Source organism: Larus michahellis, chromosome 8 (assembly GCF_964199755.1).
Source record: "Larus michahellis chromosome 8, bLarMic1.1, whole genome shotgun sequence".
NCBI lineage: Eukaryota > Metazoa > Chordata > Aves > Charadriiformes > Laridae > Larus > Larus michahellis.
In genome coordinates this window covers 54,454,761-54,482,590 of record NC_133903.1, presented here as the reverse complement: position 1 = coordinate 54,482,590, position 27,830 = coordinate 54,454,761, and the positions used below count along the sequence as shown (strand labels likewise).

The 27,830-nt window shown below is 41.1% G+C and overlaps 2 protein-coding genes across 15 annotated transcripts in view; one reads left to right on the top strand and one right to left on the bottom strand.

The window, feature by feature from the left end:
* The window catches only part of DOCK7 (dedicator of cytokinesis 7), a 107,857-nt gene that overhangs the window by 30,561 nt on the left and 49,466 nt on the right, over positions 1 to 27,830 (top strand). For all 14 annotated transcript variants that reach the window (XR_012588747.1, XM_074597861.1, XM_074597860.1 and 11 more), the window contains exons 8-14: positions 30 to 96; positions 1,334 to 1,483; positions 3,451 to 3,531; positions 5,781 to 5,946; positions 6,617 to 6,759; positions 9,010 to 9,103; positions 10,666 to 10,828. Coding sequence is in view for 13 of the 14 variants with exons in the window: in XM_074597861.1 (XP_074453962.1) it covers positions 30 to 96; positions 1,334 to 1,483; positions 3,451 to 3,531; positions 5,781 to 5,946; positions 6,617 to 6,759; positions 9,010 to 9,103; positions 10,666 to 10,828 (864 nt within the window). In the remaining variant the exon portion in view is untranslated. The remainder of the gene's footprint in view (positions 1 to 29; positions 97 to 1,333; positions 1,484 to 3,450; positions 3,532 to 5,780; positions 5,947 to 6,616; positions 6,760 to 9,009; positions 9,104 to 10,665; positions 10,829 to 27,830) is intronic.
* Positions 12,530 to 22,071, bottom strand: ANGPTL3 (angiopoietin like 3). The gene is made up of 7 exons (XM_074597863.1): positions 21,457 to 22,071; positions 20,499 to 20,609; positions 19,533 to 19,650; positions 18,559 to 18,672; positions 16,951 to 17,046; positions 14,770 to 15,042; positions 12,530 to 13,172 (listed from the first exon to the last, which is right to left on the bottom strand). The coding sequence occupies exons 1-7, from the start codon at positions 22,069 to 22,071 to the stop codon at positions 12,991 to 12,993; spliced, it is 1,509 nt and encodes a 502-aa protein (XP_074453964.1). The 3' UTR covers positions 12,530 to 12,990.

Below are 27,830 nucleotides of genomic sequence, written 5' to 3'. Positions count from 1 at the left end.
ACTGATGTTATGTGTTTTTTCCTTTTAAGGTTTGAAATAGAAATTGAGCCCATTTTTGCAAGTTTGGCTTTGTATGATGTTAAAGAAAAGAAAAAGGTAGGTTTTTAATTACTTGAGTAATGACATTTCCACTGAAGCATTACAAACCTGTATTTAAAAAAAAAAAAGGAGGAATTAATTCTGGAAGCAAACCTTTATGAACACAGTGACATACTGGTGGTTGGAAGAACGATGAAGGCATTTCACAAACCATCTTGTGTGTTCTTTTTCTGCTTAGTAACACAGTTGAAGTATAACCACTTTTCTAAAAATATTATCTAATATGGGAGTGCCTAAAATCAGAATATATATATTGTCCAATCTTGGTTTTCAAAAGTCTCTTCCCCAGAGAGACCTTAAGTAACTGAAACGTTTTATTTAGATTAAGTTTTTATGATTTTCTTAATCTCTTTTTCATGATTCAGGATGGTGTGTGTCCAAGTAACATTTTAAATAATGCACAAGAAAGTCATACACGCTAAAATTGCTAAAATCAAAACAAAACTGAGCAGTCTTTTCAGCATCTAAGTTATAGGGAATGCAAAATACATTTATTCCCCTATTTATGTTCTGTATTTAATATTTGAAGAGTCTTTTAGTTTTCCTAATTCAAGATATTAGCAGTAGTAGAGAGAAAAATGTTAAAAATATGCATTTTGACATTTATCTCTTTAAGACTTGAATTTAATGCATTGAGTTTTAAGTTATGTAGATGAGAGTATGTGGAATATTATGTGAACTTTGTTTAATATTTAAATCACATTTCATAAGCCAATTTTATCATCTCATTACTCCATTTTTTTTTCTCTCATGTAGTAAGTTCTTTAGTGACCTCTGGTGTTGATAACCAGCTCACATTCACTTTGGCTTTGAAGTCTTAATACAGTCAAGGATTTGGCGTTTCGGTGTAGAAAGCTCACTGTCTCGCCTTCAAGATGTTTTGTTTTTTTCTTTTTCTGTGAAGGATCTTAAAAATCATTTTCTATTTTGATACTTTGATATTTTCAATTCAGATAGCAGTTGTAATTCCTAGTCCTGTGATGGGACTGCATACCTTAAAGGAGGTGGAGGAAATTTTATAGGTAACGTGTATTGTTGGCTCCAGTTCCTTTCTCCTTTCCCACTGTCCTGCCTTGATTTCTTAATGAACAGGCCGTTTTGTTTTTCTTTTTATACATGGTTTGAAAGGTAGTTTTTTCACTTGTCTTTTGAAATTGTCCGTTGTGTTTACGAAGAGCTTACCCCCCCCAAAAAAGTATAACTAATGCTTGAAGCTACTCAATTTCTTCCTTAGATTTCAGAAAATTTCTACTTTGATTTAAACTCTGAGCAAATGAAGGGAATGCTTCGTCCACATGTGCCCCCTGCTGCTATATCCACGCTGGCCAGATCTGCCATTTTTTCTATCACTTACCCCTCTCAAGATGTCTTTCTGGTAATAAAGGTAAGAAATGCCGGAGAAATTTAAATTATTATCGTCTCTTGTTTTCTGTTTAAAATAAAATATAAACAAGTCTGCCTGGCTAGTTGACTTCTTATTTGCATTTGGAGAGCAGAATTCTATTCTCAAAAGTGTAAACACTGACACCACAGAATTCTGTTTCATTTCAGATATTCTCATGTAGTACGCTAAGTTCCTTTGTAACAGAAACAGTTCAGTGGAGATATGCATTGTTGTATTATCACAAAACTGAAAAGAGCACAAAGGTTTGCTTGATATAAAGCAGCTTTCTGGGGCTTGACCTTGGTTTTCATATGAAACAATGTGCTGACTCCTTAAGATGATAGATAAGTGAGTGATTTAAAAATACATATTGATCTGAATCTCATTTCAAAAATGATACATGCCCTTAAGCCAGATTTTCAAATGTCCTTAAGAATCGAAATTGCTAAGAGAGTGAAATCCATAATCGAAATAAAATGCCACATTGGTCACTCCTGGAATAAAGTACACAAAGATAAAAGTTATTTTCTGTTCTTTCACTTGATTCTATGAGCGCACAAATGTTACTAGCTCAGCTTGGCATTTGAATCAGATTTTTGGCTGGTCTCTGCATAAAAATCATCCTGCAGTAAAAAGAGGAGTTCAATACATGCTTCCAGTTCGCAGGCGGTGGTTACATTGCCTGCCAGCTAAGTGCTGTGTTTTGGGAACCCTGTTGACTGAGGTTTGCGCAAGCTCTTCATGAACTGCTTCTTATTTGAGAAATAAGCTTTTGAAAATTAATTAAGGCTTTGTGGCATGAGAAAACAGTCCCAGGTGAGAATAAGGCTTTCAGTAGTGTTGGAGCATATTCTGATCTCCAATTTTTGGTATGATACTCTCAATTCCTTCTAAAAATCATGTTCCGCCTGTGCACACATATTCACTCTTCTGATTTTTACAAGACACGAGGAAGAGAGAACCCCATATTTCTGAGATGGGGATCTGTCCAAAAGAGCTTGTGACTGCACGTTGGTGCTCGTAAAACCAGTGATCCAAGAGGAGCTGGTGCCTTAGGTGATTTTTTGATTTGATGATGAAAAGGATATAGTCAGGGAGAAATAAGAACAGATGCGTGGCGTGCCTCGTGGGGTGAATTTTCACATGGGTCTTACTCATTGGGAAACCGCTTTTCAGACAGCTGGTATTGCTGGCATAAACTCACCAGAAGTGCAAGATTCGATGGAAAGTAGTTTTGTTCTTTATATTGTGGTAGCCTCTTGGGGTTCTGCTAGTAGACAGGTATGAATGGCGCTTTATAAGCATGGGAGAAGTTTAAAGATATTCTAATCTAATAACAGTGTGTGCACTGTAGCGGGCGTGGGAGGGAGGGCCAGGATGCCTCTGAAACAGTCTTCGTGCATATGGTAGGGAAGATATTTCTGTTAGAAACTGAGTGTTAAGTAGTTTTGTATTGAAGAGGCATTGACTTGGAGACTTCAGAAGCAGACATCTACTCTTTGGCTAATTTTAAATATTTGATTATTTCATTATTTGAGTTGAAAAAACACTGATTTAAAACAGTGCTTGTTTTAGCTGAGTGCACCTGAGCCACCTTTCTGTGCTGCTGCAATAGGTCCTTAATATGGAGAACAGAAATAAGAATAGAATTCTGAAGTGATGATGCTGAAGACAGTGTAAAGTGTCTTTAAGACCTTAAGAAGGAACTGAAAGTGGCTGTAGAACCGATCAAAGTGAAGTGGTATATGTTCCCTTTGAACCTATATTTTACACTCGTGATTCAGTTACAGCCCGAGTCTGGGAACTTAATGGCTCTAACAACTTGAGTGCAGTGCTTGTGCCCTGCCTCACAAAGGGAAATCAAGCTTTAACTCTTTTGAAAGAATGTTTTTGCTTCCTAGTGTTTGTTTAATTTAACAATCCTTGCTGGATACATGTCCTCATAATGGTTCATTTTCCCTTCGCAGCTGGAAAAAGTATTACAACAGGGAGATATCGGGGAGTGTGCAGAGCCCTATATGATTTTTAAAGAATCGGATGCAGCAAAGGTAAGATTTTTTTTGATGTTTTGCTTAAATTTGGCTGCAAGCACTTTAAGGCATTTTGGTATTAACAAATTCAACATAAATTATCTTCTTTTACCTTGGACTTAACAGCCATTGGTACTGTTCCTGTTGTTAAAGGGATCTGTTTTTAATTAAGAATCTAGTCAAATTCTAAAGGCCAAAGAAGAGTCAAACACCTTGAATCTTGATGCCTTATTGGGGTAGAGTAGTTAAAGGTCATCAGTTTTTGTGGCCGACCGGGGAGATGTGTGGTTCCCATCAAGCTCAGTCATCTGTGATTCCCTGTCCCAAAGGATCAGCTGTGTGCTTGTAGCTGGGTCAAGCGAAGGCAGCCTTTGATGTGAATTTGCGGTAAAATTTCAACTTTTCCATTGCTTCTGCAGCTTAACCACATCACAGTACCTCTGCCTTCCTCTGGAAAGGTTATAAAGTGGATGAGATATGTTAACAGGAGATTCTCCATCGGGCCTGGTTTTGAATTGCAGTGCATTTCTGGTTCTTTTTTTAAGCTATATTCTGCTGATTTTTCTTTTTCCTAATACTGTAAAGAAGGGTCACACTCAACAGCAGGATGAAACTGTCCTTTTTACGAAGAGTAAGGGTAGTTTTAAATCTTTATACTTTAGTGTTTGCTCTTTTTATTAACACTGTTACTTTAATTCCTGCCTTCAACAGTTTGGGCATTGTCCTGTGCAGTAAAGTCCTGGGCATTTTAAAGTGCAGTGGGTGGCATGGACCTGCCCCAATTTGACTGATTCTTTGTCTTTCCTTTGCATGTTTAAATGCAGCCTGTCTCCTTGCAGGACTAAAAGGAGAGATTTTCCTGCAGGGAAGAATGCCGTTTTATTCCCTGCAGTTGTCAGCTGGTGGCTCATTGTAGCGTACTGGAGTCTGGGTGGGAATGGCAGGCTTGGTAGGTTCTGGAGCAAGCAGGAATGCTGGTAGCACCCGCAGAATTCAGTGGCACCTGGACTACGGCCTTTCCTCCATCTTTTCACCCACTGGCTACTATTTTGTTTTTCTGAAGGGCTTTCTCCAATACAACAGTGGTTACAGCATAGAAAATCTCTGATTTTACTAGCAGTCAGAATGAGAAATCTCTGACTTGAGCTCAGTATGTTATTTTACAACTCCTGTTTGTAAGACGTGCAAGAGAGCTTGGAAAGGAAACCTTGGGTACATAGAACGTGAAGCAGTGCTTATGGGACTCAGAAATGGTTCCTAGTTTCTTGTACAATTGGGCCGAGCCAAGTGAAGATTAAAGGGTAATAGTGAGGATGCCAGCCCTTCTGTGATTAAGAGGTTTTCCATTATGCTTTTTTCAAAGGAGCTGGGATGTTCATTTCTTAATTCCGATCAAACTCTACCAAAGTTTTGCCTTCCTAAAGTTCTTCTTCAGCTAAGAATATATTCATTCACATTTTTTGTCTATCTCTGTCTTTATATCACTGCACCACAATATGAGAAATGGGTATTTTTCACCTCAGGTATATAGATAAGGAAAGTAAAAAAATACATTTGCTGTGACCAATAAGTTGACATAAGCCTAGGTGAAATTTTGGAATTGGATTTGCAGGATGCTTGGGAATGTAGGTGAAAAGGGGATTTTTTCAAGGTCTCCTTCCCAGCAAGATGCATAAGCGTGTCCTGAATTAGAAGAACGTGAGCAACAGAACTCTCTGGTGTTATGCAGCCCCCTGTCTGGGAACTTCTTAAAGGCCTGTAGGTAACAACCTTTCTAAAGCAAAAACCTTGCTCTTTAATATACAGAATTATGGAAAAGTTCTTTCTTAATCCTTGTTTTCCTCAGTAAAATGAGTATGATACTGCTTATTTGAAGAATGTTTTCGGTTTCCCACGCAACTCCAGATGATTTGAGCACCTGCTGCATAAAACGACATTAAGAAAGAGCATTTCAGACTTCACAGAGTAAAATTCAGCTTTTCTTAAAAGGACAGTGGACAGATGAGGCTGTTCAGGAGGCTCAAGAGCATGAAACCAGCTGCTCTGACCCTCGGGCCGTGCCGTGTCTGGTACTGTTGGCCCGATGGCAGTGTTGCGAAGCAGAGGTCTGATTGCCCAGCGCTTAGTGATCCTCCTCTAGAAGGTGCTATTGAAGCACAAAATCATTGCAAGTTAGAAAAGATACCGTTGTGACTTACTGATTTCGCTAAATGAACCTTTTTTTTCCCGTTCCTCTCCTTTTAATCTCTTGAATATTCTCTTCTCAGAATAAGGAAAAGTTGGAAAAACTGAAATGCCAGGCGGAACAGTTTTGCCAAAGACTGGGCAAGTATCGAATGCCTTTTGCCTGGACGGCCATTCATTTAATGAACATCGTGAGCAGCGCTGGAAGCTTGGAAAGAGATTCCACGGAAGTAGAAGTTGGCACAGGAGGTACAGTATCTGGCACCTGCATGAGGGAATGTGGGCAAATCCAGAGTTTACTGAAGTCTTGATTCATACCCTGTGTCTGCCGTTGCTCCTTTTTATCTCCCTCCTCCCCCTGCCCTAGGCCTACTGATAGTCTTGGGTCATGGTTGAAATAGAACAGAAAAGTCCATGATAACAAATGGATTTATCTTTCAAGGATTTTACAAGCAAACCATCTGTTATATTATTTAAAACCAGGCTTCTAAGACTAAGCGTGCGTTACAGGCTGATGAACATTTTCCAAAGGAGTGGATTAATCTTTGTGAACCACACAGCTCATCTGAAACTGCTCTTCAGCATCCCCAAAACTGCCAACTTCATCATCTTTCAGAGGAAGAGAAATACATAAATCTCCACACGATAAAGACTTTTATAATAGCAGTAAGGCACTGGGGTGAGGTTGCTGTGAGAGGAGCAGAAGTAGTCAGCTGTGCTTCATAGCCTCCTGATGCCTCAGGAGTGTGATTGTCTCAGCATAACCACCTCTTCTATCACGCTTATTGCATAATTTCCAAAAGCAGCAGCTATCTTCTTGTGTAGAAAATCCTGGTTGGAACAAAAGTACGCTCTCGGACAATTGTTTTTCTTCTTTTTGTTTTAATTCCTCCCCCTTTTCGTTTTGTATTTCTTGAAGAACGTAAAGGATCGTGGTCAGAGAGGCGAAATTCCAGTATTGTCGGGAGGCGTTCATTAGAAAGAACCACAAGTGGGGATGAGGCTTGCAATTTGACCAGTTTTAGACCAGCTACTTTGACAGTGACAAACTTCTTTAAACAGGTATTGTATGAAGCTATCTAATTAAGGAGTTGCTCCTTGGGCAGAGTGATTTGATCATGCGAAGTCAGTTTAGACCTGAATGATTAATTTGTGGTGCTTTCAATGCATGTAATGTCTGTTCCCTGATCACAGGATATCTGAACAGCGTACGGTGGGTTTATTATGTCATGTGCTTAATTCTGCCAGCAGTGGGTCCACAGTCAATTGGTGGATTCTTTCAATAAATTTACTGTGAATAATTACGTCCTGGAATTAGAAACTGTTAGCCGGTTTTGACTTGAATGACAAAGCATCATTATGGCATAGCGACTTAACCACTCCAACGAATGGAACTGGGTCTCCCCAGAAGAACACCAGTATATTTTGCTCCAGGTTTTTCTAACGTGCATTGGAAAAATCACTGCCTGGCCTTTTGGTAAACATATTTGGATAAAACGCTCATAGAAGCAAGTTCATAAAAACTGAGGGTAACTTCTTTGGGTTAGTATATGCCAAAAAGGATTCCAGGTATTTGTCCTGTCTAGCAGTTGCATAGCCTGTATCACGATGGTCAGTCGACTCCTTTGGTTTCATCGGGTGACAGACAATCCCATTGAAACATCAGCAGGCTCAGGACCAGGTTCATCAGTGTGTTTTGAGGTTGGCGTCAGTTCCCTGGACACATCCAGGGATGCCTGAGAGAACAAAGCATTTCACTTCTGATGCAGCTTTGCTGAGTGGCAGATTTTCCTAGCCAGAGCTTGGGATTTTCCTGAGAAGCAGTTGAAAACATGGCTAAACGGAATCAAATTTTTAATTAAGCTTAGAAAATGGTTTCCGTTCATTAATTTTTGCTAAGATTTGCTTAATGCCATATCTGGTTAAGGAAAATTGTTATTTCAATGTCACCTTTGTGTATAAAAAGGGATTTAATAGTGTACAACCAGATATTTTTTGGACTGATTTCTTAATCGTTGGGAATACAAAGATTTAAATTCTATATACTGAAAGTTGGTTAAGCTCTTCCCCCCCCCGATTGTTTTGGTTACATGCCACTTTCACTGTGGATAGCCATCCAAAGTCTGCTTTTAAATATAGCAATGTAAATAAGGAGAAATGACATCAAGGGCATGAAGTTATCGTGGTGCAAACCGTGTAAGTGGAGGGTGACTCGTGCCTCTGCTGCTCTGTGCTTCCATGAGACTCGGGATGAGTGAAATCGGGCTCTGCGAATGGTATCTCTGGGGTCTCAGTGACCCAGAGCAGCGCAGGGAGTTCCTTTTATTTGGGGCGTTAATAACATGCAGTTCTGTAACTTATTCACCCAAAATGTAGATAGTGAGAAAAAAAAATGTATGACAGCACTGCTAATGCGGGCGTTCCACCCATCATGTTCTGCAGCCCTCTTCATAACGTACGCCAGTTCACCAAGTTAGTGATGCATTACCGAATCATATATTTATTTACTTTGTTGAGGTTTTTTTCACTTGACAACTTTGAAACAGCTTGTTTTGTTAATTTGTCCTTTAAAAAATGCTGAACATTGATTTAAGATTTTAAGTTTCTAGTTCTTCTGTATCTTTTATTTTTTATCTTCCCTTCCTTTTCTCCTGTTCAGTACAATTAATTGAATACTACCCAGCGTTTTTCTCCTTCCTTTTGCTTCTTTTTTTTTATTGTGATTTATTACCTTTAGTATCAGATATCTTCTGCTTTTGGATAGTTAGAGGGTGGCAGAGTCACATTTTCTATAATGTTTCCAAAATTAATGAAACTCTGAGCTACTAGAATGTGGCAGAAGGAAGACTGACAGCAGATTCCTTCTACTTCCCACCGTTTCTTAACACTTCTGAAAAGTAACTCTTTTAGACTCCTACCAAAAGAAGGCAGAGGAGAAGGAATGAGGATCACTACCTGAATGACAGATACTTTTTCAAACTATTATACTTGCTAAAAATTGGATATTTTGGGGAAATCTTCTAACAGCCATTCTCAGTTTTGAAAAAGATAATATTGATGGGGAGAGAAAAGGTTTTCAATGAGAAGTTCCTGCAGCTGTCATGATGATTAATAAGGAAAAAAAGATGGAAAAAGGATGGAGAAATGAGCTGTAATTTAGCATGTTAATCTTAACACCTTGTTCTGGGAAGGTACATTTTGATATTAGAGGAAAGAGAAGAGGAGAGAGACTATAGTATTAGGTGGTTTATTCATTCTCTCACAGTCCTGAAGGGTTGTGTAGATAACCATTTTCTTTCCACCATCCAATAGGAGGGTGATCGCCTGAGCGATGAAGATTTGTACAAGTTCCTTGCTGACATGAGACGGCCATCATCAGTGTTACGGAGATTGAGACCCATCACAGGTATTGAACGAGATGTTTTTGCCTCACACATGTTAAGGTATTTGGTTAGTCATTCCAGTTGCCACCCAGTTCTTATAAGTGAGCAGATGAAAAAACCCTAAGAAGTCATCGACAGCAATCCCTGGTAGACCACAAGCACTAAAGATGGCATTTTGGCAGGTTTTTCACTGGTACATGTGGACATGGAGCTCCTGGCACTCTGAGAGCAGTATCTGTGAAAAGAGGATGCAAACCTCAAAGCCCTAAAGCCAGCAGGGGCTGAGGAGCCTCTGTTTTCCCGAGTAAAATACCACTCTCTAGCTGAAAGGAGATCTCTCTCCTGGCTCCCACTTGGTTAATAGGAACAGACTCCACCTCTGTTTGAGAAAGGGAAATAAAAACGCTGTCACACCAGCAGCGAAACATCACTGGTCCCTGACCTGTGCTATTCCTGACAATATTTACTTAACCTGTTCTTCAAAATCTCCAGTGACAGCAATCCTACCGCTTCCTTAGATCATCTCTCCCAGCGCTCAGCTGTCCTTGTACTGAGGTTAGGTATTAAGAAAACTTTGCAAAATTATCTTTCTGCAAATTAATCTGATTATGGCCTGTCATGCCCTCAGGGCAGTTATCACAACCTTTCAAGTACTTGAACGCTGTTATTAGTTCACTCTTGCTCGCCTCCGTTTCGTAGCCTAACCAATCTCAGGTTTTTTCAACCCTTCCCCAAAGGTTGTGATTTTAAAATTGTCTTGTTAGTCTTTGCTAGAGTTTCTTTAACCTGTCCATGCTTTTCTTCGAGCACGGTGCTCTAAACCGGTTGTGCTGCTCCTCCTGAGACCTTATGCCAAGCAAAGCAGGTGAATTTGTATCCAGTGTCTTACACATGACACGGCACTTAGAATGGCTGTAGCTTTCTTCTGGACACTGGCTTATTGTCACTGCTGCCACCCAGCCCTTTTCTACAGAGTGATCCATGCCAATTATTATTATTTTTAATGTTTGTATGTTTGGCTTCTCCTTCTTAATGCAAGTCCTTTGCTCTTTCTTATGTTTCACATTTGATGCCATTTTTCCAACTCTCATGTCTTCCAAGTTTTTACAGTCGTTCCAGCCTCGGTGCCATCCACCAACAATAAGTGTGCTGGCAGTACTGTCAGCTGATTTGCTAAGGAAAATATTCAATAAACTTGACGCGGATTAGCTTTCAGCAACTCATGATGTACCCTTATGGTTTGATAGGCAAGATTCCTGATGAGACTTTGACTATATTAACTATAGTTGGGCCTCACAGTGGCATTATCTAGACTGTAGTTCTGCAGCTTTCTATGAGAACAACATTTGAACTTGTTAAGATACATCTTCTCTGCTGGTTCTTATTATCTGGTACCCGAATTGCCCTAGATATCAGTTGATTCACTGTTGCTTATTTTTAACAAATACACATTAGCTGTAATTTATCATTTGTTTATTTATGAAATGAATATATAGGATATTAACCTGAAGAAACAAAGCATGAATATGCTTTTTCATTTAAATGAACTTCTATTTATTGTAATAAAATCATTTTCTTCTTACAGCTCAATTAAAGATAGACATATCTCCAGCTCCAGAGAATCCCCATTACTGTCTAACTCCAGAGTTGCTGCAAGTCAAACTTTACCCAGACAGCAGAGTTAGACCGACAAGAGAAATCCTGGAGTTTCCTGCCAGGGATGTCTACGTTCCAAATACCACATACAGGTTAGAGTTTTGAAATACATGTCACATTTCAGGGCCTGAGAGACTGGCAAGTCTAGAAATTCCTATCTTATCATCTGTTCTGTTGCAAAACTTGCTGTATCAGGAGACCCGCTGTGCCAGGGGCACAGAAAGGGTCCAGACTGACACAGCAGAAAATACACAGTTGTGAAGGGACAAACATATTTGCATAAAACTTGGCTGTGAACAAGAACATGAGAGAGGTTTCGCCATTTCCCAAAATCCACAGTGAAATTTAATTGAATTCTTTTCAGTTTTATGGAGGTTTTTTAATTTGTCTGTCTGCTAAAATTATAATTGTCTTGCTGTTTTTATTACTTCTGACACTTTCAGTGACTTACTTTTTTTCTTTAAAGTGAGGGACAAAAGTGAAGAAAATGCGTAATCCCTTTGTTCATATTTCCATTTTGGTTTAAAAGCAATTTCTTTGTTTACAATGCTTGAAAAAAGCCTTCTGAAGATCTGGAAGATAAGAAATTTTTCTAAAGTTTCTTGGAAAACAATAACCTTTCTATAACTAAACCCAGGCAGGGACCAGATTTCTTTTCATGATGTACCACTATTCATTTAAAGCTTTTTTACAGTATCTTTGAAGACATTATATGTCTGAGTGGAATTGTCTTCTTTAGCTGAGTAATTTTACCGACTTACTCACCAAATCTGTTACCTCTTGTAAAAATCAGATTAATACAAACTAGGTTTTTATAAACCAAAGCTTAAAAGAGTGAGTTTAGTCAAGTTCCGCATCTCATATGTTTTCAAAAGTTTTATTTGTTTGTTTATTTATTTTTAGAGGATAGACAGGTAATTAAACATTACAATACACCAGTATTGTAATAATAAGCAGCACTCTGTGATCTCTTCTTTTTAATAAATCCATAAGAAGTACAAGTATTTTTGCAGTTTTTCTGTAATTAGCACATTCTGTTCACAGTTGTTTCACTCTGATATATTACAATTTAAAACCATTTTCTCTATGGTTGCAAATGTAGAGATAAAAAAATCGGTGCTGTACAAAGGGTAGGGAAGGTCTACAAGTCAATATGACTCAATGAAACTGCAGAACTGGGGGCTTTGTCAGTCCGCGCCTCCACGGCTGCCCATCCACAAGCACGTCAATAGTCCCTCTGCCTTCTAGTGTACTGCAGCTGAAGTTAAACAAGTGTCAGTGTGTTCTCAGGAGCTGGACCAACACTGTCACGTAGGTTGTGCCTACAGGGTTTGTTGGTTGGTACCATTGACTCCATTGGAGTTGCCCCACAGGCAACCGTTCTGTGTTTGAAAAGTGTTTTGTTGTGTGCTCACTTGGTCTTTCCGTTAATTTCATAGTTAGGTGTAGTAAAAGGTTGCAAAGGGATGGCTCTGATTCCATTTCAAACAAGAAGAAAAGGTCTCTCATAAATTTCAGTAAGCCTTGAAGCTTAGCTCTTAACTTTTCAGTAAGAAAGTGTAGTTCTTAAGTTATTCTTTGAAGTGTGGTATCTAAAAGATCAGGCCTGTGCTCTGGCTTACTTGGTATAGGTGTGCACATCTCTAGCTGCGTGAGTACAGAGCTTCAGTGAAGACTGGCCTAGGCTACACAGCTGAAAATTTGTCTGGAAATACACAGAACCCTAAAATGGGGCATTACCCATCTTTCATTTGCTCATAGAAACATTCCACAACAATAACACAAACCAAACATTCGATTAGTTACTTTATGAAACAAAATTTCTTTTTTTCCCCTATAGATTAATACCTAAATGTCTTCTGTAGCATTTTGCCAACCCTTTGTTTCCTGAAACACTTTTCGTGTTCCCTACTACACAACCCAGAAATTAATGCAACATCCAAAAACCTGTTCCCCCAAGCAATATTATCTAATACATGAATAGGCGGTCGATTCCTAGGCATTAGAGTTTCATCCTGGGTAGGTAAAAGCTCCATGAAAGTTACAGCACATGGATGTTGGGGCTAGAGGGAATGAGAATACTCACCAAACATACTGTGAGACCATTGCAAATGCCCCGGCTTTATGTATTGGAGAATACACCATACAGAGTATGGATTTAGACATGTATCTGTTATTAAATATAACATGAACTTCTTTGATGTAGTAATGTTCAGTGTATATGTTCTGAATCAAAATGCATCAGGTTGAGCATTCAGTCAAAACTTTTTAAGTCTGTTGGGTGTATCATTATTTTGGTTGACTTGAGCAAGTAGTATCTTCCTTTCTTAGGCTTCCAGTATAAGCCTTTTCTTCTGTCTAGTCTTCCTTTTGACCTTGGTGCGACGTATTTCCCGTTAAGATTGGTTTCTTCACATTCACTGTGCCACCAGCCTCCTAAGGAAACATGTCATAATGTCAGTTACCGTCAGTTGTACCTTAACATACCGTGCTCGGTTTCTGAGCAGACACCTCCTGTTTGCAACATAAATCTTACTTAGACCAGTTCCAGCAAAAGCGACAGTTACCCAGTATCCCCAAATGAAATGGTGCTTGTACGTACACCCACTTAGACTTGCAAGTTGAGGGCCAGTACAAAAGATGTGCTCCCCGTTACTATCTGCTTCACATAAAAGCAGTGGTGCATAGAAAACCGCACACACGAATGCTGCCACTGAACTGGGACACTTGTGAAGCTAACTCCGTGCTTTCATGTTTCCCCTCTACAACTGACGTTTATGATTTGCTGACATTTTTCTCAGGTATAAATAGTTAAAGCCTCTACAGGGAGCTGGAGAGCCTTTAGTAAACAAATTCTCCTATTTATTGGCTGGTGTCCTTAACTATGAACTTAAATTTAAGGCCAGTTGTGCTTGCAAAGGGCTGGCAGTGCCTCTGCGCTGAAAATGAAAGTTTAGCACTTTGGAAGTCATTGGCCATCTGCTTTGTGCTCACTAGAGCTGAGCAACGCTCTTAGCATTGTTTCAGACATTGACAGTTTTCAAGCCTAGAATCGTAGAATCAGAAAATGGTTTGGGTTGGAAGAGACCTTAAAGCTCATCCAGTGCCACCCCCTGCCCTGGGCAGGGACACCTCCCACCAGCTCCAAGCCCCGTCCGACCTGGCCTTGAACCCCTGCGGGGATGGGGCAGCCACAGCTTCTCTGGGCAAGCCATTCCAGGGTCTCACCACCCTCAGAGTAAAGAATTTCTTTCTCATATCTAATCTAAATCTACCCTCTTCCAGTTTAAAATTGTTACCCCATGTCTTATCACTCCACTCCCTGATAAAAATGACGTACAAAATGTTTGTTCCGTGAAGCAGGTGTCTGGAGGGTGATTCTGTATCCTGTGGTTTAATCATTAATTGCTTTTTCAATTGTTTGCTTTTTGCTATAAACTTGCAAAAAGTAAAAGCTTCAGAAAAACAAAGAATTAGGAATCTTTTAACCAAATGCTCTTCAAGGAGAAACGTCTTCAGCTTTGCATCTCTCTTGCTCTTTTGAGGGTGAATGTTTCACGTATACTTGACAAACAGATAAAGTCTGCCTTTGAATGGAAACTCGCCATCATTCTTAACTTTTGGTTTGTAGTCAAAAGGGAGTTAAGAGTTAGCGTGGCTTCTGTTTTTCTGTTTTGAGGGATTAAACAATCTGGCCTAGGGCTGCCACACCAGACCAGGCATCAGAGGAAGAGCTGCCCTCTACTTTGTAGCTCAGAATCTCGTCCTGGGGTTTTATTTCAACCTGGGGTTGAAATAAACATCGCTGTTTCTAATGTTGGGTGTTTGCACAGACTCACTATGCTTTAGCTTTACCTGTCTATTAAATAGAAAAGTGGTGCCTCCTTGTAGGACCTTCCTGTCTGCCAGTGAAAAACATCTCCTGCCCTTTCTGCAAGTGCAAAGATGCTGCTGCTTTCTCTTTTCTGTCTGTAAAGCCAGGCTGATATCAGTAACTCCCCACTAAAGCATACTCCCATGTTAATATACCCACCTAGGTAGTTTTCTGGACAGTTGAAGTCATTTATGGTGTCCATGTCATGGTCTGCAGTTGAGAACCGCAGTTCTGTCTGCTCCGGTAGGGCGTTGGGGATGCTCCCGGAGATCCGTGAAAGCTGGAGAGTGTAGTCTGTTTCGGGGCCTCCCAAGCGGAACGCATAGTCGATGTAACGCTTGTTATTTTTCCAGTCCTGCAGCTCAATCCGTAAGACGTAGTCCCCTTGTTTAGTAATGGAATAGGTCTTGTTCAGGCCTAGCCAGAATTCCTCTGCAAAGTTGTAGCAAATAGATGCTGTTAGTGCGGAACGAGGCAGGAGCACACTTACCGTGGTTTTCCGATCTCTAACCCATACCTCAGGTAGCTCATTCACCTTTAAAATATCAGTATTTGAAAATTACGTGTTCAAATAAGCTGCGCAATGTCAGAATCAGGAGGCGTCAGAGGTGAGGATTAGGGGACAGAAGTCACCAGGCAGGGAGTTAGCGGGGACGGGGTTATGTGACAAACTTTCCCGAAACCCCTGTATCGCTTACACTGCTATTGAATTTGTTTTTACAGATAACCTGCGGATAGTATGTGTGAAAATACAGTATTTAAAAGGATTTATTCATTGCTTTAATTAAATCAATAATATGAGTCTTGGGGACTGTTGATCTTTTCAGAGGTCTCCTGCTACATTCTTTTTGTTTACCTCTTCTTAATTGCACACCAGTGATCAATAAAAGCAAAAGATATAAATGAACTGGAGCTTCTCTCTTAACTTTCCCACCTCTTGCGAAACTCTGAGAGGGAGCTCAAGACATTTAAAACCTGCATAATTGAAACTGTGTGACAAATGAAGCAAATGACATACATAAAACCTAAATTGCAATTGTTGTATTTTTTAAGGAAAGAGCTGCAGAACTAAACTAAGGTTTCGATACCCTTGTGTACAAAGTGAATTTAACTTAGCATTTTTCTTTTGCTAGAATTCTCGATAATTAGTTTAATTAGTTTCATAAATTATATTCATTAAGTAGCTTATTATCAGTGCTGCTGGTATCAGGGCAGAATAGGTAATTGCCACATGTAGAAATAGTGCAGCTGAATGTGTGTGCCATACATGCAGCTGGCATTTAAAGCAATAGAAGACAAGATGGTTGGGTAAAATACTCCCACAATTTACAGGGAAGGAGCAGTAGCCTGTTATATTTTATCATTTTATATTTTATTTTATTTATATGCAGCCCAGAACTGAGTAGGACACGGGGGACGCAGCTGAGAGTGACATGATCCTCTCCAAAATCTTTTGGCCACTGAAAAGATGTGGCTTCAGGTTGGTGTATATGGGAATTGGAGACCAATCAAGCAGCAACTGTTAGCATTCGATATGCTCAGACAAACTATACGGGTAAAAGTCTACCTTGGTTGTGAGCTGCTGTCCCAAAATGAGGGAAAGGTTGAGGTACAGCAGCTCTTTATTGTAAAAAAAGGTGGAATTAACTCAATATTGCTGCCCACATTGCTGAGGTTTTGATCTGTGCTGCGTCTAGAAAGCAAAAATATTTTCTTAACAAAAGTAGACTCATCTCATTGTATGAGAAAAATAGGAAAAATATTCTGGATGGAGAGGCTGTTGGGCAGCACTTGGTGCTGCGAATTCTTTGGAGTTGATGATTAACAGGGATACGTGGGTGTTTCCTCACCCTATCCAGCCGTGGAGGGGATTGGCCACCGCACGGGGAAGCCGGGGGTGTTTGTGCAGGGGAGCACATCCAGCCTCTGGCTCTCCTGAGGCTGGAAAAATTGGTGTGGCCGTTTTAAGGGAAACGGGATTGCAGAAAGTTTGAGAGAAAGTAGTAAGAGCAACTTGGTGAGGTTTCCTGCTTGTGTACGGTTTAAAGGCTTTGGGACGTGCTTTCATAAATGGTAAAATCTCAATAATTAAAACCACATTTAAAGCATTCTGGCTTTGACTCAGCAAAAGTATCTAAACACACATTTAAAGGTGTGTCTTTGAGAATTTTACTGAGTTATGTTTTCTGGTAAGCACTTTCTGGTGTTCTACTAATTAGGTAAGCTAATCAGATTTGATGGTGGGTTTTTTCTGCTGTCACACGAACACCTTTCAGTAAGAAGATTCAGGTTCTCAGATCAACTGATACAAAGAAAAGACACACGAAAAGGCATTTTTACCATTGAGGTCCCCAAAACCGTTTGTGTAGGCGTCCCAGGTTTGGTTGAAATCTAGTGATCCATCCACTCTGTTCTGGATTACAGTCCAGGAACTGCCTGTGAATGCGAAAGGGAAGTCACGAGCCTGGTTTAAGTGTTTAAAGCATTAGAGAGAAGATGGAAACTAGCTGAGACTGTCTGCTGCTGCACTGCCCTGGCTGCCCTTACACGAGCTCGCTCTCTACTGCAGTGAAGAACAAAATGGACTCAATCTGAATCCCGCTTACTTGTCGTTTTGCAGCAGACTTGAGCGCATGGGTACTGAGCTATAAAAGCTCTTGCCTGTGTAGAGAGCAGATGCTCGGCACATCTTGGCCTTGGCCTTATTAACTGTCCACGAGCATGCTCTTGTGTGCTGCAGTTTTGAGGCAGAGCGAGTTAGCCTAAATCTTTGTGAAGCAGCTTCCGGTGAGCGCAGATGAACAGAACGCGGGGCTGTTCGAGTGTCCTCTGCCACACTTGCGGTAACTTGGCTCACCGGACTTATTTTGTTCAGCTGCCTTAACTGGGTTCCATTTGTTTATGAGGGCTGAGAAACACAAACACAGAGAAAATGATAAAAAAGAGATAGGAGACGGTGCGGACGTTTGATCAGATTGTCAGAGTGGCTCTACTGATAGTGCTCGATGGCTGGGAGCGCAGCTCCACAGAAGGTATGAAGTGTTGGAGGTCGTGTCCACACTAGGGCTGCGGCGGGGACTTTCTCCTGCCAGGTCATGACACCCTCCTTTCACCAGTTTCAACAAATGTAAGCAAAGGAGCTTTTTGCTCAGGGCAAGCCCATGCCGCTCTGTTTACACATCCAAACAAATCCCATGGCCCTGCCACGTCTGCATCAGCGTGTTCCCCGGCTCCCCGGGTAGCCGTGGCAAAGGGACCGCGCAGGACGCTGGGCAGCGCTGCAGGATGCTGCATCCCAGGGTGGAAAAAACAGGGACCAGTGAAGTGGCCAAAGGATGTGTGATCTCTGGGGAGTGGCAAAAAGAACAGACAAATGGGTTTCTTACAAAGATAGAGCTTGTGCAGGAGCTGTGCATTCTGGTCCAGGACAATTCTGGACCTGTATGGTACATAGCTACGGGCTCACCCAAACACGGTACGGGAATCCTGTCTCCAGGACTCGCCTCTTTGGGTTAGTTTGGTATATCTAAGTCTCAAGCAATAACTCTTGTTAATGAAACAATATTTTGCTAAGGTATTTACTATTTACTGTTTGCTTTTATTTGGAAAAGCTACTCATGGTTGCAATATAATCGCATTTATAATTGCCATTGTCATTTTCTACAGCTAAAGGGGCTTGGTTTTTTTTCAATATACTTAATTTATTTTGCATGGTTGAAAGTCCTGTCCTTGGTATAACCAAGAGATGAGGAAAGAATGAAAGCAGTGTGAAGGAGACTTCAGGGTATGGGAAACCGGAGTTCAGAGCACGGACAGGCCAGTAAGAGAAGTCAAGAGGATACGTGAATCATGACAGGTTTTTGTGTACTTTGGGATGAAACACAGTTTTTTGGCTTATAGGAAACTACTTATGTGAAAATCAGACTGTTGCCAGCACAGCTGTCTTACCAAATTTCATCTCACAGTAGACATCGAAAGATTCTGAGCCGTTGGGCTTAATAGTGTAAACGCCACTGGACCGCACACCGCTGTTGTAGAGAGCGGTGCAGTCAGGAGCGGCACCTAGGAAAGCAAAGGGCAGACAATCACAAATCCTGGTCTGGATGCGGTAAGTTTTAATCCAGCTTTGTAACCTGAATTTCTATACGGGATAGAGCCAAAACAGAAACTAGAACAATCGTAGAATCATAGAATCATAGGGTTGGAAGGGACCTCTGGAGATCATCTAGTCCAACCCCCCTGCCAGAGCAGGGTCACCTAGAGCAATCTTTTTGGTTATTTTGTTTTACAATAAATGTCACGAAAGGGACAAACTGCTTTGGACTTGGTGGTATAGCTGCCAAGTTGCACGTAGGTTGGACTGCCTATATTTTTTGAGTTAGGCAAGGTTTCAGTTTAGATAATTTTGGAAAGTTTATAAGGCCTAAGGCTAGACTCTGGCAAATGGACTTTCCTACCCCAAGTAAAGTTCCCAATAAATACCTTTCCCAATGCCACAGTTGGCAAATGCCTCTCAACTTTAAAGAAAGCTCTTCAAATCTTATCATTAGCCAGTGTGAAGTAAATTAGTTCTCTGTCCATACTCTCCCAAGACGAGCATCGGCAATGCCAGAAGTGTCAGTAAAAGGGTGATCACAGCACGTGCTTACAAGGGGTGAATGGAGGCTGGAGGTTGAGGGCAGGATTAGTGCATTATTGGACGTTGTTTCCGTATGTCACCCCAGAAACAAGTACATGTATAGTGGGGCTAAACAGGTGATGACATTCCAAAGCAGGAAATGCAGCTCCTTCCCACGGTGCTGTATAAATCATAAGAGTCTTTCTTTTTAGTTTTTGACAATTAAAAACCAATGCAAGACTTTCACAGAAAATACTGCAAGTGCAGTGTATTGTGTAGTCATGTCTAAGAGATAAGGTCTCACCGTCAGATTGGTATGTTACGGCCGTGGCGTTGCGCACAGGGAAGGAGATGGCCTCTGGTTCTGTTTGCTCCTCCGCGAAGGAGTTCTCTGCAAGTTCCTGGAGCTCTATGTGGTTTAGCTGAAAGAACGGTAATTACAGACTGTTAATTTCCCAGGGCTCTGAAATGACGAGATTCATGTATCAAGCCAAACAATGTCATGCAGAGAATTATTTTCCTTGTGAAGGTAATCTTTTAGAATACCCAATTTACAGCATAAAAATAACTTTAGAACCGCACTGCTGGATTTCAGTTGCGTGAACGTCAGCTCTGCCGCTGCTCAAACAAGGTAGGATTCATGAGGCGAGTAAATGACCCATTCTCATGAGGTACACCTTAATGGGCAAACAGATTTAACTTATTTCCTCAGGTGACATCACGTAGACAAATAATACCAACATCAAAAGAGCACAGAACCCAGAGTTCCTTAGGCTGAAATGCATTTTCCTTTTATAGCCTCCTCTTAGGAATAAATTAAATATGAGCATGTCAGTTACACCAGCGTTACAGTGACACATGTTGAACTGCAGAACATGGTTCTTTATTGGAGTGAATATTGGAAAAGACGAAAGAGAAAGTAATGGTACATAGACCAATGGAAGAACAATAATGTGATAGGTAATATGAGAAAAAAAAAAAATAAAATCAGCAGTCAGAAAAAGTACAGCAGCCTGGTATTGATAGATAGTAGTTCAAAGCTCTGTTCTTGGCCATCGCGTGCCCAGGCCATAGCCCCCTGCCTAGCAGCACAGCACTTTCTCACCCAGAAAGGTACCTGTTTGTGGGCAAAATTGTTTGTACCCTCCTCTGCTGCCCAAACTGTGGGCAAGAGGGATGGCTGGCCTGAATGAACGGTTGGGCCATTGACTCTTTCAGTGTCACGAGAGGTGACAAATTCTGAAAAGAGAAATAGAGACGGTTCCTGTACCTTGTCCTCCAGCTCCATTATTTGATTGTGCTGTCTGTCCAGTTGCACATGCTGGTCCTCTACGATTCTGAGAAGTTGCTTGATGTGGTTGTCCTGCTGCTCCACAAAAGCCTGAGGACAGGGAGGGAGATGGGTTGTGACTAGAAGCAGCAGAAGACCTTCACAACCTTTTGTTGTTGTTATTTTCCTTCCATTTTCATGTCCAGAACAATTACATTCTGTGAAGTTTGCCCTTGATTCAAACTAAACGTGTGCCACCAGTTAAAAAAGGGAATGATTCCCAGCATTTAGGGTATTACTTGGGCTTTGGGAGATCTGGATTCATCTTTCTGCTTTGAAACAAGTATCCAGTATTTTCTCACACAAGTTGCTTAGCCCTAGTATGCTTCCGCAAAATACAGTTAATACGTCCTTTTCCATCAGAAACCTTATATGCACCTAAATAATTGCATTGCATTGACATTATTAACGCTTGCAAGGTTCTTTGGTCCTGGTGGTCATGTAGGTACTATAAGTGTCCCTCTTTAAAGGTTTAATCTTCCTGGTTTTATATGGAGCAGGCAGTTTCTAGTGCATTGATTCGTAATGAGCTGGTGACATACAAACCTATGGGCTTGGTAATCACATCACTTTCCTGATTGCAATTTATTTTATCATTATTATTATTACAGAATTCCTTAAAACCGATTTGCAAAAAAATACTGAAAAAGGTACAGAGCCTTGTAATGTCACACTTTTCTCACTGATTTCACTGAGGAATTTTACTGCGAAATAAGCAATATGTCCGATTAAGACACTGATTCTTTTAAGAATATCGCAGTGATTTATTTCTCGAAATACACAGTAGTACCACAGCGGAGATGCAGGGACAACATGAGCTTCTATTGCATAACCAGCGCTAATAGCATTACAGTTTACTTTGGCTTTGTGTGTCAGGGGCTTTCACAAGGCTACTTACTTTGAGTGAAGAAATTTCTTTTGTCTCTTGCACTGAAGGCTGGATAATGGCCAGTTTTGTGACTTTGTCTTCCAGTCCCCATACTTTCTCTTGCAGCTGGATTTTGTTTTGTATGAGGTCTTCAATCTTCGAATTCATCTCCTGTGAGAGGTTCTTTATCTCTTCGTTGTTGATTTGCAGTCTGGCCGTAGTTTGTCTGAGCTGCTCCTCTTCTTCTTTGATTTCGCTGGTTTGCAGTGAGAGCTCGTAGAAGGACCTATCAAAAATGTAAAGTTTTTGAAAGATGTCATTCATCTGCCCCTTCGTCTTATGGACAAAGTCTTTAAGGCCGTGCCCAAGCTGGAGGAGTCCATTGGCTAAGATTCGTACGTCATCTAACATGGCAAATCTTGACTTCGTCTCGGGAGATGCAGCAGAATCAAAGGAGGAATAATCCTTGTCAGCGCTAGCTGAAAGAGCAAGAGGGGCAATGAATAGAAAGGCTAGAATGATTTTCATGTTTTCTGCTCCTGGTACTCTTTGGTTGGTCAGGATGCAGAGACTTTTCCTACCAACAGTTTTTGCTGTGTGACTGTTCTGAGTTGAAGAATTTGATCTATTTATACTCCTCTTCATTTTAGAAGAGGCAGACCAACGAGTTGATCATTAAACTGTGTGTATTTGAACGAATGTAACCCCTCTCGAATGTAGGTTGATATCTGGGAAGATAAAAGTGAGAGACGGGCATGTTGCTGATTAAACTGGTTCTGAACTTTTCCATCTGCCAGACCTTCTGTTATAAAATGTTATTGATGACATGGTGTTTTTCACACAACGCTTTTTAATAGATTAATTTTGGGTCATAATCTTGATAAGGGCCCAAATTGCTTCTTGTTTGTGTTGTGTGATTCCTTTTATTGCCTCAGGAGTATAAAAGGGTTTACCGTACTTAAGAGCACGGGACGCTGTATTTCAGGTTGTGCATCTCCTTGATAAGCTGTGGAAGCACAAAATGTTCCCAGGTGATTCACACAGCCCGATTCTCATCTTGTACCATTTTCTGATGTAACACATTGTGCTGCAGTGGATTTACTTGTCATCTAGCGCAGATTAAGTGAGAAAGAGGGAATTAGGTCCAGAGATTGCCTGGATGTGATTCTACTGTGTTAAGGTTTGTGCAGTAATTTACACCATATAAAACTTATTTTTTAAGAGCTGCTTTCTAGGCATGGGTGAGATAAATGATACCTCGCTTACATTTCTCACCTTACCCTTCTCCTTACTGCTTAAGATTCACTCTACATAAAACAAGTCTACAAGTAATCTGAAATAAATATCCTGTTCTGCAATGGGTCTCTGCATGGAAGCATGTATGTTTTTTGAGCAGTTTTGAAGTATGAATGAAAGGTATTTTTCTTTCTGGACTCACTCATAGCAATCCAAGAAATCCGTCCATGCATAATATAGTACTTTGGAGGGTTTTCAGGTTTTTGCTGGATTCTTTTATGTTTAGTAATTCTTCCCCTGGAATTTTTGTTGTTATTGTTCGTATACCTATGCATGTATGATATGAAACATCAATAGAAAAATTGTTTTAGAAATGAAGTTGTCTTGTACGTTGAACTTCCTGTGTGATGAAGGGTTGATAATATGCAGGTAACCTCCTCACCCATAATTAAATAACATGAAAGTGTTTTAGATCTCCAGTTAATTGGGGGAGAATATTTTTTACCAGTATGATTTGGATCAGACTTACTCTGGTGTCTGCACAAAGTATAGAAAACCAGCAGGAGCACGTTCATCATGAGCAGATCATCAGGACCAGCAGTGGAAGAATGGGGATACATTCAAAGAGAATCTGCTGGCATAGAGCGAACAGAAATGTAGGAGTTGTCCTTAAATAAAGACAATAATCACTATTCTATACCAAGAAGCAGCACCGCATTTGCACAACCCAAAGGTGCAGTTCTGTCCCATAAAAAGCAACCCAGTAATTTCTGGTCTTGCAAGGTGCCCCACTGCAGCAGGCAATCTTAAGGTCTTCATGCTTCCACGCTGTTATTTGTGCATTCAGAGCATCCTAAAGGGCTGTGACCAACCAGGAATTGTCTCTCAAGCATAATTTTGAAACACTTAAGCAAAGAAAAAAAGCAATGATTTAAAAATCCCTGAACACAGAGTTTTGAGGATTTTGGCCTGAGATCTCGGCTCTGTCTGCACTGAGCAAAGAGTCGGGGAACAGGAGGGCAAGGAGAGCTCTGGGGGCTCTGGCGTGCAGGGCTGCCAAGGGCCAGAGCAGCCTTTGCTTGATTTGAATCGCAGCTTGTTGTTAACCCGCTCTTCAGATGCTTTAGCTGAGCAGTCCTTTTTTGCCTTTCAGGACCGACCGAAGAGCCTGAGATATGTGCGGGTCCATGCAGATACTGCAGTGCTCACCTAGTTCTGCTCAATTCTCTGCAGCTTGCGTTAAATCAGGGCAGAAATGTGCACGTGTAAGGTGCAGATGAATGGCTCTTGCCAATTAAATGCCTGTCTCGTTCTCTGTTGATGACTTGTAAAGCCACAGTTAGCTGAGCCCAGACAGCTGAGACTGGGCTGTATCTGCTTGCTGTTGGCAGATGTAACATGGTGGAGAAGAGTTATTTGCTTAATTCCTCATTTGAGCCTGGAAGTCTATAGGCAAGCGAGGAGCTTGGTTATGGAGTTAGCTCCTGTGTGTCCATTCACTTGCTGATCATTTATTTTGCACTGAATATTTGGTGCATTGGTCAAACGTGATGGCCTCTTCATTTCTCAAGTGACGCAAGTCACTCATCGACTGGTTGAACGCATTCAGGGTGTAAACAAGCAGCCAAGGGGGGAGCAAAGAGCTAAGACTTCTTGTGGTGTGACAGAGCTCATGCCGCTCTCAGATCTGCAGGTGGGTGGTGGGAGCAAAGGTGTTTTGTGCAGAGAAATGAGAGGGAGTCAGGACTGCGCCTTTGTTTCTTCTCTGGTGCTTAGAGATACAGCAGTCCACAAGCCAAGACCAGTGACTGCGCTGGAGCATCTCCAGGCTGAAGGTTATACACGTATGTGTTATTCTGTGTTGGGAGTTTAGAGTCAGGTTTATTGTGGTTGGTGCTGCTTATTCAATGGATCAGTATTCCATTGGCTTTGGCCAGTGGGGACTCTGCTGTGCTCCGAAACCAGATGCTTCTTGGCAGCATTGCACTTGGGCTGTGTAGGTGTGGCAGCAGGCGGAGCAAAGTAAAAATGTTCGAGTGATGCAGTTGGGAAGCTCAGTCTACACCGAGACGCAGAATTGAACAGGGACTTTTGCTAAAATGAAACACCATTTAATCTTTCTACTTCTGCCTTTTTATCGGCACTTTATTTTAACTCCACATGTAAAACTCTTGTAAGGAGGGCTCAAGTGGTAATCTTTATATTAATTGTAATTTTTATTGTTATAAGGAGTGTTTATCCTGATTAATTCTTTGATCTGCGTGGCATATCCCTTGCATTTATTCCAGCGGTCTAGCTTTGACAAAGCTGATTGCTTTCACAAGGGATGCTCATGAGGTTCTAGTCTAAAAGAAGCTGTTCAGTGGAAGGCTCTCATGCCCTATTAAAATCTGCAGGTTTTTTCAGATCAGTTTTTAAAGAAAATCATCAAATCAGTATTTACTCAACCCTACTAAAAATCTGTTAGAAAGAGTGTTGGAACAATTAGGGTTATTCATGGGACAGTGATCAGCCTGGAGGGTTTGTGCTGAGGCATCATTCCTGCAGCATTTGGTAATATCAATGGAAATGTATGAAGAGCTGTTCAAATGAGTAAACAAAAAATCACGTGTGGGATCTAGACAGCACTTATGGCACTTATATTGTACCTTTGTGGGACGTTCTTAGGGTTCTTAACGTTGTAACTCTGAAAGGTTTGATAGTTTTTGCTTTGAATGGTGGACCAAGATACATCATACCTGATTAACCCTATTAAACACTTCTATGCTTAAAAAAGTGAGATAAGCATGGGCTTTTGAAGGATTTGTATTTTCTGTAGGGAAACTCATTGGAGTTTCACTTGTGTAGATGAAGTTTAGGTATGTATTTTGTCTGGGCCTGACACTGCTCTGTAAGAGGGAACAAAGTCCAGCCTCTGGCATCTGACACAGGGATTTTTGGGCTGCAAAACTTGAAGAACTGGTTGCAAAATTTGGAAAAAAAAAAAAAAAAAAAAAAAAAAAAAGTAGTATAGACTTTCTGCAATCCACTTCAAAGTACTCGAATGGCTTTGGTTTTACAGGGTTTCAAATGCATCATTTTCTGTTTTTTTAGCTTTTTCCTACAATAAGCCTTTCTCAGTTTTGTTCTAAATAGTTTTGAATTCTTTCTAACCCCATCCCCCCCAAAAAAAAAAACTTTCCTCTTGGCTTAGGCTTCAGAAAAATGTAGGAAGTTACTCAAGAAATAGGAACTGGAGATCAGCCATTTTACAAGGTTTCCGCAGCGGGAGAAGTTCCTGTGTGTCACTGTGCTCTGCCTGTTCGGCTGCCGCGGTTGTGACAGCTCAGCCGACGCATGGTAACTCAGCAAACTGTGGGAGCTTGCTTGTGCCAGGGCGATGCTCAGGCGTGACACTGCCCTTTAGAAAGGTTTGTTTTCCAAAGGGGAAAGGCAGTCAAAATGCTCTGATGTCAAATATTACAAAAGCACAAAGAGCTGCCAAGCACATTTCCATATTAATGCCAGGGCCAGTGAAGTCAGGCAGGGGATAAGCTCACTACGAAATACCACCCTTAGGTGTCACATCAGTCCCAGAGTCCGTAAGCAAAACGGGACACAGGAAAGCAGAGGGGAGAATACCTTCTGGTGTGATTAAACCATAAGATTCAGGGGCCGTAGAAACCCTAAGGAGGAATCCTGCCTCTGAGAGCTGTTAGCCCCGTCAAGAAAAGATGTATATAACAAACATGGTCCTGAAGATGTTTCATGCACCTGGGTGACCCTGATTAAATGGGCTTTAAATGATTTTTATAGTAGGAATAAAGCAAAGAAAAAGGTCTCTGGGTTTTACTGAAAAGGGAAATTTTCGTAATAGGTAGACATTCCCTCTAAGAGTTAGGATCAGCTCTTAATGTTTTAATACCTTTATGAAGGATTTTGCAAAATGGCTGCGATCACATTATATAAATATTTAGAGGAGGTCCTGGTGCCATTATTGCCGTGGCTTGGGAAGCCTTTGCACTTTAGCAATTCATTTTATGGAACTAAAAGTACTTTTGAGATCTGTTTGAGATAACAGTATAAGCTTTGCATACATTTTGCATAGAATTTTAATAAAAGTTCCAGACACCAGTCCTTGGGTTTAAAGCTTCTGGCTGAAACTTTTATCGATGGAGATCTGCAAATAGTATCACCAAGAAGCAGCTGTCAGCGTACGCCTAGTGTGGTTGTTGGCGTTGCAGTGTTATTTTCATGGTCAATCCCTTTTCCTGCCTTTATCCCTTCTATAGAGAGTTGAACAATGTGGTATGAGACCTCTCCACGATGTCTGGCCCCCCGGAAAGTTGTTCTCTCCTCTTGCTTCCCACTGTTTCTGTATAATACACGGCTGGGGCTGTCCTCTCTTGATTTCTGAAGACTACATTGAGTGCCATGCCCACTTACTTTGTCTTTAAAAGCCCAACAACTTAGGTGCCTGTCATCTCACCCCTGCAGTGAGGCAGCTTCTTCCATCACTTTGCACAGAAGCCTTGTTTCATTTCAGAGAATGGTGGCTACACCTCTGGTGCCCTACAAAGTCTGCTGAGCCCAGGTATTTGTGCACTCAAATAATAAGATGCGAACTTGAGATGTAAGGAATCAAAGGAAAGAGGGTAACAGGAGAAACCGAGAAGTCAGCCTCCCAGGGTGGCTGTTAGACAGGGGCATCTGTTCCTTCAGGAGATTTATAATGTTCCTATTGGTTTTTCAGACGTCAGTCTCTTTCCGTGGCTCCTTTACTGTGCTTATTGCAGACAGGAAGATCTGCAGTTTTTACCTGCGTAGGGTAAGGTAAAATGGGATTTTTTCATTTGAGGTCACATTCTCATGTGCAAACGGGGGAATTTTTTCCCCTCTCTATATGTAAATTCTCAACAAAAGGACGGTGTCTGTAGTAGGAAACCCTCTAGAGAAGCTGCCTGAACAGGAGAAAGCATCCAGCTCTCCCGTCTTATAGTAGGATCTCTGCATCTGAACTCCCCTAAGCAATATGACCTTCTTCCTGATGAAATGCAGGATAATTGCCCTTCGAGCCTTTCATATGACAAGGGCTTGAAAGGCAGTGAAGTGGGGAACAGCCTGTACATTTCCTCCAGTGCTTGTTATGAGTGCAGCTGAGGCCCTGCCTGCCATGTAACGTCAGCCGT

Coding starts and splice junctions, on each gene's coding strand:
- ANGPTL3 (XM_074597863.1), bottom strand. CDS start 22,071: ATGAAGAGGAGTATAAATAGATCAAATTCTTCAACTCAGAACAGTCAC. Junction 17,047..18,558: donor CTACTGTGAGATGAAATTTG/GTAAGACAGCTG, acceptor TCGCATTCACAG/GCAGTTCCTGGACTGTAATC. Junction 13,173..14,769: donor CTGTCCAGAAAACTACCTAG/GTGGGTATATTA, acceptor ATGTTTCCTTAG/GAGGCTGGTGGCACAGTGAA.